At 37.4% G+C, this 12647-nt stretch overlaps 1 protein-coding gene across 9 annotated transcripts in view; it reads left to right on the forward strand.

Moving 5' to 3' along the window:
- The window catches only part of CADPS2 (calcium dependent secretion activator 2), a 239584-nt gene that overhangs the window by 139403 nt on the left and 87534 nt on the right, over window positions 1–12647 (forward strand). For all 9 annotated transcript variants that reach the window (XM_031553158.1, XM_031553160.1, XM_031553159.1 and 6 more), the window contains exon 13: window positions 11768–11869. In XM_031553158.1, coding sequence (XP_031409018.1) covers window positions 11768–11869 — 102 coding nt within the window. The remainder of the gene's footprint in view (window positions 1–11767; window positions 11870–12647) is intronic.

A 12647-nucleotide genomic window follows, 5' to 3' on the forward strand; every position in this document is an offset into this window, starting at 1 on the left:
TTTTGAACAATATTGAAGTTTAAGGGAAGCTTTGACAGCTTTTCTTTTAGCTTGGCAACTAATCATGCAGTACTGAGTTCTTCTGACTGTGCTACCACAAGGAGAAAAAATGCATAGTTGGAATGGTGGTGTGACCCCATACACAGGGAGGTAGGATAATTCTGTAATTCTTTCCACTCAAGGAAAAGACTGTTTCACTGGTCACAGTGATGCTCATGTGATTATGTCTTCCTTCCTCTTGTGAGTGAAAGACTTGTTAAAAATGGAGTTGTTGATTTTCTGTGCTAAGTGTTAGAAGTTTCATTCATTAAAAAAAGTCTGTGCCCCATCTGTGCCTTATTCCACATTGTGAAGGACCAGCTCTGATCTTGGATAGAGATAGGAGGTAAGATCTTAGGATAACTTGGTGAAATGGACCTCAAGAGGCGTCCAGCCCAACCTCCTGTCAAAGCAGGGTTGGGAGGTCAGACCAGGTTGCTCAGGGTGTAGCTCAGTCAGAGCTTTACCCAGTCTGAACTTGTCTTATTTCAATTTAGTTATATTTGTCCTCTCTCATCCTCCCATCTTGCACCACTGGAAGAAAATCTGGCTCCATCTTTGTGACAACCTCTTGGTAGCTGCTGCAGAAGCCATTCAGTCCCCTTGAATACCACTTACTCTCCAGGCTGAACAAGCCCAGCTCACCCATGCTCTTTCACTGAGCGAGTGCTCCCGCCCCTGACTGATATGATGGTCTCCACTGCACTTGCTCCATTTTATCCATGTCCTCCTTGTACTGAAGTGAAGAATGGAACAGGAAATATATCAAATTACAAGATGACATGCATTTGCAGCCTGCTGTGTACACTAGGTCTGTAGAGTGCTGTAAGAAATAAGATTTAAAGTTCAATAATTCAAAAAATAATTGATCTTCCTCCTCTCAACTGATCCAGTCCTGCCACAAGGGAAAAACCTGTTTGCAGTCATGAAATGAGGTTGCTGTGATGCTCTGAGTAAATCCCTAAAATTGACTCCTGGTAGGGATAAGGGAAAAGAGAGGTTTTATTCCCAACTTGTTTGCTTATCTTGTCTTGCAACCAGTCAGTCACAGTGGCTGCTTTTCTCACCCTTGAGCCAGTGAAGTCTCATTGGCCTAGACAGTGCCTTCCACCTGTGAGAATATGAGCTGAGTGTTGTGGTCTGAGTGATTTGGCAGAGAGTTTAATGTTATATAATCATTGATTATAATATCCAAATTAAAATACGTTTGAATATGAATAAAATATTCTCAAGAATCTTGACATTCATACTGGTAAGTTAGGAGAATTTCTGGCTTTTATTTGGTGACATTCTCCATAAAAGCCTGCTTCTATTGTCAGTTCCCTGAAGAACCTGATATATTTGCATTTCCTATTCAGTCTGTCTTTGTTGTTTCTAGCCCTTTTATTACTGATTCCAGCCTAACGAGACAAATATACTGTGATAATTGCTCAAACTTATTTCAAGAATTCAAAAGGAAGGTAGATATATTTCTTTTTATTTCATAATTTAAGTGAAGGACAACAGTGCGTGCAGTGCATGAAAATATCTCAGGGAGCACATCATTTACACAGTGGTAAGCACTCTGTTTGTATTCTGTCTATTCCTTCTGTACAGATATTCTCTGAATAGCATTATGAGTGTTTTAGGAATAAAAGAAGTGTTGAACAGAGAGGGTCTAACTAGAACTGAGATATTGTAAAAAGGAGGAAAAAAGAAACATGAAGAAAGAAGAAAAGTAAGTCAAGGACAGACGCAGACACACTGAGGATGACAGACACATATATACACATAATACATCCACTCATTCATCTGCTGCAGCACTAAGAAATAGTAAAAGGGAAAAAGAATTTCACAGACAATGCATGACAGGCCAAAGTTCTAGGCTGATCCATGGCGTTATACATCTTAGTTTTCTAAGTCAGGCTGAGAATTAGAAGGACAACATAACAAAGAGCTTTGTACTCTGGACATGATGTATTCAATTTATTCTTCCCATTTACTTCATAGAGGATCTTAGACCTTCCACAAGCCTGAGAAAGATCATCGAAGGTGATCATGAAGATGATCATGACGGAGGAGCATATAGACATGAAATTGTATCTGCAGTTCAAATTACCAATTTCTTTCAGACATGAATTTTATAGTAAGGGACAATCTATTGACATCGGTCAAATAATCAGGCAGGGGTGTCACTCACCTTTCTGATTTCTGGTAATCTCAGGAGTCCGAAAAACTCAGGCACAAGTCACAGAAGACCTGCAAAGTATCCTGGGGCTATATCAAGACGTAGCTGAGCACACCAATGGCTGCGTTCAATTTCTTAAATTAAAATGATGAGGAAACAGTCTCATAGGACGTACCCCAGATGTCCATTTGTCATAGGCACTCTCTAAGATCCCAGCTATGTGCTAAATACAGCTCTCGGTAGGCACTGCCAACAAGGCTGAATCAGCTTGGGTTCTTTCTACCCTTCATATTTCTCCAAAGTTCTTCTAGCAGACTGGGGTCCTGCAGGTATTCCCCATGCTCTTTTGCCACACCTTTGGGCTTGAAATATAAAGTCTTTCATGCTGTAGGCTGTAACACAATAGCCATGCTTTCATTTCAAAACATCTGGAATAAGTACATTAAAGGAGATCATTGTGGAGCTGCAGGAGCTACACCAAACACAGTGGAGCCCTGACCTGAGCTCTGGTAGTAGGCTGTGTGCAGCAGACCTAGCCTCAACTTTCAGACCTGGAAACAGTGGGGACTGTTTTCTTTCCTACCTGCAACAAAGATGCAGTTCACAAGTTCTGACAAAGTTAGCAAGCATGCTGGTAGTTAATGTGTCTCTTTGCCATTGTTGCTGATTTACGAACAGAATTGTTAGCGCAGGGTTGATCACAAGCTGCTGAGACCCAGACTGAGAAATTCAAGCTTCCTTTGTGCCTTCCCTTTCTTGCTAGGAAGAGCATTATGACCAAGCTAACAGACTGCTTGCTAAGAAATGGCATTTCTGCTTTTGTGCATTGACATTCTTAAGACATTCTCAAATATCCGAACAGAAAAATCATTTTCTAAAAGAGTGGCCTTGCTGAGTGTTTAAATAAAAACATGTCCTTGTTTCTGAATCAACGGATTCCTTTTCCTCTAGTGCCTCTGCATAACTGCTTTGTAACTTTACAATAGCATCTTCTTTGGTTCCTCTTTGCAACATTTTTCTTCTGAAATATTCCATTGTAATGGTTCCCATCAAAGTCATTAGTTTACAAATGAACTTTTCTGGCTGCAGCAACGCATACACTGAACTTGTGTGTCTCTGGTGAAAGTGAAATGGGCAGAACAAGGAACTATAGGGTATTCCCAAAGACTGGCATTTCAGTCTAAACAGTCCAGGCAGGAGCTATTGTTTTCTTCCCCATCACCTTCACTTTTGTCTACTTTTCATGCTGTGACTTCTATTCAGTCGTCTTGTCTGAAATGGATGCTGTTGGGTAACGCATGAAGTGTAAAGTGACTTCATTCCACCTGCTGAGTTACAGACTGAATTGAAAAAATCAAAATTCAAGTATATTCCCTCATTATACCTTTTTCTATTCAGAAAGCAGGCTGGTTTATTGGAAGTCCACATATGAGAAGTGAAGGTGAAAGCAATGCTCTAAAAATCTGTCTATAACTGAAGATAAATGGTTTCTCTCTGTCTTGATTTTGAAATATTCAGCACATGTGTTTGAATAGAATAGTCATACTGAGACAGGGTTCTTCTGAGCCAGTCATTCACCAGCCTAAAACATTAACCTGGTTGCAGGAAGAGAAGAGCAAGCATATGCAGTATTTCCTCTTAGTCCTTTTTCAGTTTCCACCTCTTTACTGCTCAGAACACACCTGTTCAGTAGCCTGGTGAGAGTTTCTGTTCAGCTACTTGTCCATTGCACCCCTGAACCTGTGTAACCCCTTTGCGTCCTCAGCACCTTTGGCAGCAAGTTCCTCAGCTCAGCTTCATTTTACATGAAGAACTCTTGTTTTGTTCTTGACTCTTACAGATCTCATTTCAGACTCTGTGGTAACTGCAATAGGTCAAGAGCGACAAAAAAATACTTCTCTGTTGTCTCTTTGCTGTTTAAGGTTCAAGAATTATGAGAGAACCATGTACTGATTACAGTGGATGGATATTTTCTGCTAATTCCCTGTCCTTTTATCATAATTCTCAATGTTGGTTTGTTTTTTGGCTGCCACCAGAAATGGTTTCATGATATTATCCATCGTAACACCAAGTCCTCTGCAATGAATGATTTCATAAGGTACTTCTGGAATTCCATGCTATGCCAGATAACTACCATTACAATTACTGTCACCTTAGTTCTTAGCCACTTGCCAGATCACTGAGTATTGTAAAATAACGCAGGTTTCACTACAGATCCTTGCTGAACTCCACTGATAACATCCCTCCACTGCAGGTATTCACTGTTTGCTTCTACTCTCTTTTTCACTGTAAAAGTAAAGATCTTCATTCTTATTCAGTGTCTGCTTAGTTACCTTAAAAGCTTTTGTTTTGGGAATTTTGACAAAATATTTTTGGAAGTTCAGATACATTTTGTTGATCACGATCATTGACTTATTATTTATTCCTTTATAGAACTTCAGGATCAGAAGATAAAATTTATCTTCCTTGCGGCTTCAAGGCCATATCAGACTACTTCATAATAAATCATACTTACCCACTTTTCTTTAATTTTATCTTTAAATAATTTTCTGGGATGTATATCAGGCTTAGTGGTCTGCAGTTCCCTCTGTCTCCTCTGGAAATTTGTTTTAATTTTAAATTAAGCTGTCATTCTTCACCTCCCACTCTTCTGGAAGAAGGCAGTCTGGTGAGCAACTCCACTCAACCATAGATTCAGTTCTGATCCAGGCAACTTCCTACTATTCATTTTTCTAATTTGTTCCATAAACTCTTAGTTTAGACAGATCCTATGGTGAAAAAAAAAGATCTTTTGCTATGAGTAAGCATCACTGGAAATAATTCCTTTAGTATCTCTGCAGTAGCCTTTCTCTGAGAGCTCCTTCTAGATCCTTGCTGTCGTTTGATACTGTAGACTCTCTGACAGACTTCTTGCTCCTGTTATGTCTGGAAGAAATATTCTAAAGTAGTGTAAATGAACATATAGATTCACAGAACAGCTTAGCTTGGAAGGGGCTTTAAATATTACCTAGTTCCAGCCCCACTGCCTTGGTCAAGGTTGGCATCCACTAGATGAGGTGCCCAGGGCCCCACCCAATGGGGCCTTGAATGCTTCCAGGAATGGGGCATACACAGCTTCTCCAGGCCTCTAGTGCCTCACCATTCTCTGTGTAAAGAATTTCCTCCTAGTACCTAATCTAAATCTCCCTGTTCCTCTTTATCCTATCACTATTTGCCCATGTAAATTGTCTCACTTCCTCTTTTTTATAAGTTCTTGTTAAGTATTGAAAGGCTGCAATGAGATCTCCCCAGAACCTTCTCTTCTCCAGACCAAACAAGCTCAACTCCCTTAACCTTTCATCATTGGAGAGATGCTCCAGCCCTTTGATCATCTTTGTGGTCCTCCTCTGAACCTGCTTCCATAGCTCCACATCTTTCTTGTGCTGGGGGCCCCACACCTGAACTCAGTGCTCCAGAAAGGTCCTCACGAAAGCAGAACTTCTCAGAGGGGAGAAATCACCTCCCTCTCCCTGCTGGCTGTTCCTCTTCTGATGCAAGCTGGTTGCTCAAATAGAGCTTTTCATCCACCACGACCCCACAAACCCAAAGTCCTTTTCCACAGGGCTGCTGTCAAGTTCTTCCCCCATTCTGTACATATATCTGTGATTGCCACCCAGCACTTTGCACTTGGCCTTGTTGAAACTTGTTTGGTTCATGTGTGCCCACTTGTCAAGATTGTTCAGGTCTCTTTGAAAGTCATCCCTTCCTTCTGTCATATCAACTTCACCACACAGCCTAGTGTCATCAGCAAACTTGCTGAGAGTGCAATCAATCACACTGTCTCTGGCACTGACAAAGATCATGGGTCCCAAAACAGATCTCCGAGGGACACTGCTACTAATGGACTCACCCATAGAGCCATTCACTAAAACGACTCTGGCTGCAATCATTCATACAATTCCTTATTCACTGTACAGTCCACCCTTCAAATCCATCCCTCTCCAATTTAGAGATAAAGGTGCCGTGTGGTACCATGTGAAAGGCCTGATGGTAATCTAAGTAGATATTATCAGTTGATTGGCATTCATTAACGTAGTTTCCAAGAGGAAAAATACATGATCTTACATGATCTTCCTTGGCATAGATATGAGATTGTAATTCCCTGTGACTTTCTTCTGTTTTTAAAAATAAAAGTGTTTTTTCAGTACCAGAGACTGTCTGACTACCACACATATAAAGGAAACACATAAGAGGAAAGAGACTAAAGAAACTTTGAAGAGTGCTATGCGTTTGTACATTTTCACTTTTCAGTATCTTGCGACAAAAACAATTTATTGCAATTTTACACATTGTGTCAAGTGATAAAAGAATGTTTGGAGAATCATCTCTTTCAAACGTAGGTCAAGGAACTTTGTAAGACTAAAGAAAAGAATATCATTACATTGCTCTGTCTCTTCTAATCATTTTTTTTGGTGGGGTTTTTTTTTTTTGAGCTTCTGAATAGATATTACCTTCTCTTAAACTAAGTTAGCACTAGAATTAAAGTAAGGTTGGCTTTATCTTGTGGTTTTCTCCTTCATTTATCTCTCATAATAAGACAATCTAAAATTACAGAACTTGAGTCAGTAGTTTTACTACTTTACGTGGTCACCATCTGACATGAAGGGTTTTGTCCACTTGATCTCTTCCCAGAAGTGTTATATCTTCATATGTATAGTTTTGTATGTCAAAAATATTTTAATAGTGCACGTAGACTTCTTCTTGAATAGTTTTCTCATGAAGCCATTGCTAGCAGGATTTTATGGAACATTACTTCAGCTGTAAGCTGTTGAAGAAGCTTTCTTTTTTCAGTCAACTTTTTATTCACTCAACCTCAGGAGCTCTTGCTGTGTTGTAATGACAGCAGGTGCAAGGTCTTCTTTACAGCTTTTGTTGGCAGTTGAGTTTTCTCTTTAATCTTAAATCTGATCCCATGCGCTCCAAGAGCTGGGGAGGAAAAAGTTTTTCAGTTAATGACAACTTTCTACATATTACTATTACTGTTGCAAATAGCTACAAACATTGTTGTTAGAGATCTCCTAAATGCAAATTAAATTTTTCAGGTGCCAAGTGAATCCATATCGACCTCAGCTTTGATATAAGGAAGGATACTGTCCTGTGTTGAAAAATGCTGATAATTGTACTATACTGATCACAAGACCAGTCCTCACTAAAATGATAACAGGGATAGATTTTTCAGTGTATCAAGATAAATCTGCTTCTGAAAAAATCTCATAGAAATCACCAGTAGAAAATAAATCACAATTCACACAGTATTAAGAAATATCGTAACAGAATTTTCCACATTTAAGATAGGTGCAATGAAGGAACAGCTAATGTTATTACATATTCTCACTTTCTCTAAACATTATGTTGTTTTGCCTGGGATAAAATCGTATTAGTAGTTGCTTAGCTTTTAGTGTAGAAGTGCAATATCATACCCCATCTGAAATATAACTGCATAAAAGATCATGAAAATTAACCTGATTTTTCTTGTTAATCTATTTTATGGGCCTTCAGAGTTGATCTTTCTCATTCACTTATGAAAAAGAAGATATCACCTGTAAGCAGATCTGGAATCAGCTTGAGAAATGCATACAGCAGAAGGCTCTATTATGTCTTTTTTTTTTTTCTTTTTTTGCAGAATGTTTGAAGAATACTTATTATAAACAACAAAATGCTCAGTCTTCAAGTACCTGCTGGTTAAAGCTATATATGCAACATGATAATGTGCTGTCTTCTTTTTATAAAAAGACTCCTACTTTGGTTTCTTCTAAGCTGATAACGTAAATCAGTTTTTCGTAGACTTGTCTAACATAAACCACGAATTCTGCAAACATGTTGACACAATTGTGTTTTAAAGAAAAATTTAAGGGGTAATACAGTCTCTTAATCAAAATTCTGAACAACCTAATCTATTGCTAATTTGAAAATTAACACTGTTCCTTTTTTCTTGCCTCCTGTTGAGTTTAAAATAAGTTCTCTTAGAAAACACTGGAGTCTTCTGATACAATTTGTTTCTAAAAGCCAACTTGACTTGTAGGTTTTGGTTTGGGTTTTACTAAACCCTTGAAATGCAGTGTATTGTCTTGAAGAAGACCTTAGCTGATGTATTTTTCTTGTATTTTGTTCTTCATCATAATTTCTCATCTTTCTCAGTGTATTATTTTGGTCATCCTTACTGCTGTATGTGTGTATAACACATCAGAATATTGATCTGCACATTTCTCTTCTCTTAGTCTTTGTAATTTTTTTTCCATGAATGGACAAAGAGATGGTCTATGCTTTTAATGAGAAAAGCTAATGTTAAAAAGTTTAAACTTTTGTAAAATATGCAAAAAGCACCAGTGGAAAAAAAAGAGGTCAGTGACATTCTGTTTCTACTTCACAAGCCTGTCACAACAAAACGGGCCTGCATGTGTTAAGAGTTTCACACGAGAGGCCACTAGGAGAAGCTGTTTTCTCAGTTGAGGGCTGGAAAGAATCAACATCCAGCCCAGTGTCCATCATATTGGATTCCCATTGGAGCTGGTACGCTATTTTTACCTTATGTGCACAGCTGTTCAGAAGAGTCTTAATCCTACAATGTGTCAGGTGACCTCTGCAAATTATTACAAGTTCTAAGATATATCTCACAATATATCAACAGGTTTTCCAGGCTTTAAAGGTTTATGACAAGTAAGTGAAACCAGTCTGTTTCAGGGAAAACCCTAAATCCACGGTGTAATCAATCAGTTTCCCTAGAATAACTACCATGAAGACAGTTACCTTGGATGACTTAATAAAAGTTTAAAATTCTGTTCAATTAGTATTTTTATACCGTTATTTAGAAATGCCTTATGGTCAAACAACTATTTTCCTCTTGGATACTAGCTCTAGCTCATGAGGTTTTTATTTCATATATATTTGGTATTAAAGTCTAGGTGAATTGAACCATTTGAGATGAGACCAGAGATAACATTATATCTGTGCCAGTGCTAGACTGTGATATAAGCAAACAATTCAAATCCAATTGACAAAGTGCTTAGAAAATGGAAACTGATGTGAGAAAGAGAATATGACTTAGTTTTTGAGTATTCATTGTTTAGATTTTCTCCTGGCTTTCTATTTCCAAAAGCAGCTGTGAACTATAAGGAGAAAAATGTAGAAGAAAGGATAATTTGTTCTTCCTTCCCTTTCTTGGGAAGATAATGTTAAACTGGTGTTGCATAAAGACTTACGATTACTCTTCTTAAGACAGTTCTTCACTTTTCTTGGCAACATTCTTGAAAGAGGTATCCCAGTCTGCAATAGAAAGGCTGCTTACTGGTTTTGAATTGAGAAATTCATTTCCAAATGTCCATCTTTAACTTTGGGATAGTAGAAAACACACATTTGTTGATGATTTTAATTGCAAAGTTGTACTGGCATATTTCTGGATAACCAAATGCCTGCATGATTCAGATTTTCCTAGCAAGCATAGTAATTTATAAATAAAATATCTCAAAAAATGTTACTTCATCATTTTATCTTATCTTTAAAGCAATTAAAGGAAAAGATGTAGAAGCCAAAATGAGCGGGAACTTTGAAAACATTGTTTATCTAATTTTTCTAAAATAATCTCAGATTCTTTTTTCTGTGGATTCTTTTTTGATAGTAGTAGAAAGACATTTCTAAGAGTAGCAAAAAAATGGTCAACAGTGGTGTATATGTCTGAGAATTGTGAAAATGCATTTTTATGCTCTGCTTGTTGCATTAGGGCTAACAGGAAAAAACAAATAATAATCATAATGATTCAGAATTTGTGCTGTATTGTAACACCATATTTTGAAAAGGTCATTTCTCAGTGCAGTACCATTTTTCTAACAGCTTTTTGTGTACTCTTATTTTTCTTCTGGAACATCTAGTTCTATCCAAACATTCACTGAAAATACATTTAACAGTTCTGAAAATTTTTGGCATTGTCTCCATGGTTGTTTCGGACTACATCCTCAATGAAGTGACAAGTCCCATGTATGCAGGGATCTTAGCCCTAGTGCAGGTTGACAGATATGACATGCTACTGGCTCACCTTTTTCACTTACTGTTATATAGACCCCTAGGTCTTTTCTGTCATATACATGACACGCTTCAGTGAGGTTTAATATGACAGAACTACTTTGTTTATCACTCCAAAGCACGATCTCTCCTGACAATGACATCAGACAGTGAAATTTACTTAAATTTGAGCCCATTCCATCTGTCAGAAGGCTGAGGTAAAGTATCCTGGCATCCATCAAAAAAGAGAAGATAAATTATTTGCTCCTTCGCATCAAATTTATCCAATAGTGTATTGATGTGCCTGGTTACTGTATCTTCACCATATCTGATTTTTATTGTTGTCTTCACAATAATTTAAAGAGTTCAGGGATTTTTTTCACTTTGACTTGACAGATCACGAATGTAAGTGATTTAAGGAGTGAAGGAATTGTTTATGTCACAACAAAGCAGCAAATTATCCTTTCCAGATTTAAGAATAGTGGAGAAAGTTAAAGTAACAGTTTAGCAAAAACCAGTTTAGTGTGTCTTTTTACTGCAGTTCTCTTAGTCCTAAAAACAGCGAGATAGTTCTGGACATTCTGGAAGAAGTACAGGACGGATCCAGACTTCATGTCAGAGTAGTAAACTCAGGTGGGAAGCAGTGATGCTTTGTTATCCTGGATCTGGAAGTTAAGTGCGTAGCTGGAGGTTTTCAGACACTACTTTTTAAAGTAGTAAACAGCATGATCTGGGAAAGTTGTGATTTTAAAGTGAAAGTACTTTTTAGGAAATCTGTATTTCAATTATTTTTAACTGTGTTGTGATTTTATGACGAGGGTGCTAATAATATTAGGGTAAGAATATTAGGGTAAGTGTGTGTTTAATGTGTTTAATACAAGGCTTATTAATTATTGGAACTCAAATTTGATGTTAAAAAATGCCAGTGGCTTTTTTTTTTTTAAGAATAATTTTTTTTTGCATCCTTTATGCCATATTTGTGTAGAAAGCTTAGTTACATACTGCTGCTTATGAATATGGGGTGAGAGATCAAAAATCTATGCTCACTATAACTGTGGGGACTGTGAGTCTTCTCTGGCTTTTCTCACTGTGATTTGTCTCCTACCTAAACCACTTTCAGCCATATTGTGCCTTTGAAAAAATTTCTGGAAGATTCAAGGAGTTAAAATTGGGACAAGATTAAATTAGCTCCCCCTATTCTGCTAACAGTAGCAATTTTCTTGAGAAAGGATGCTATGTATTTGGGAGTGATTTAGGGGAAATATATGCTGCACTGCATTTATATCAACTCTTAGCAGCAACTGAGGAATTGCACTAAAAAGTTCAGTTTGAAAAGCTAAGTTCTTTGTTTAGCTGTAATCTGTCCTTCAACTATCTTCACAAGTTTATACTTATATATCAAGGCAGTGGGAAAGGGGAAAGGAGGGTAGCACAAATTTTAACAGAATGCTTTGAAATAAAAAGCTCTGTTCAAGGAGAAATCAGCATGAAGTGATGTCAACAATTCTTAAATGTGTAATATTACAGGCCAGATGGAATTGGAACAGTATCTGTTGAAGAGAAAGAAAGGTTTGAAGAAATTAAGGACAGACTTTCTTCCCTACTAGAAAACCAAATAAGCCATTTCAGGTAAGTGTAATTTATTCACTAGTACTAAGTTTTGTCTGGCAGAATGTTCTCATCGCTATGTTCAATACTGATCTTGAACAGAGTGAAATTAAAATAAAATAGTCTACCTGCAAAGAAGTTTTGATTCTATTAAATACAAAATAATTGGTTTGCACAAGTGATTGGTTTAGAATTCATCTGAAAGTCCTGTGAGTTGAATTCCTGTATGGTAGAAAAGACTGAAAGAATGTAGGCCTGATTTTATTGGTCCTTTTGAACTTTAAGCTGTCTATAAATCTATCTAAGAAAATTGCCTGACTGAAAATGTCATTTTCTGGGTTATATGATCTGCTTTCTGTAATCATCTAAGGTCCATCATCTTCAATAAAGAGTTTGGCAATGTAAGGACAGCTATACCAGTAGAAGAAGGAAAGGAGTATAAGAAAGAGGGCAAACTTAGCATGACATTTCATCTTGTATCCTTCTAGCAATTGATAGTTTGTAAACTTTGGCATAAAATTGGCACCTAGACCAACAAATCCATTAGTTTTTCATCATTAGCCAGCGTCTGCCACCATTCTGCCAATCCAATCCTTTTATAGAATATATTTATATGCATTTTTGACTGGATGTTGTGTTGAGGGATGTGGTTTAGTGGGAGCTATCGGTAATAGGTGAACGGTTGGACGGTTGGATGATCTTTTAGGTCTTTTCCAACCTTGGTGATTCTATGATTCTATGATTCTATGATTTTTTGTCTGTATCACCTTGTGACAGTTTTGTGACACAGTTTACACAG

The sequence above is a fragment of the Meleagris gallopavo genome, chromosome 1 (genome assembly GCF_000146605.3).
Source record: "Meleagris gallopavo isolate NT-WF06-2002-E0010 breed Aviagen turkey brand Nicholas breeding stock chromosome 1, Turkey_5.1, whole genome shotgun sequence".
In the NCBI taxonomy this organism is placed as follows: Eukaryota; Metazoa; Chordata; class Aves; order Galliformes; family Phasianidae; genus Meleagris; species Meleagris gallopavo.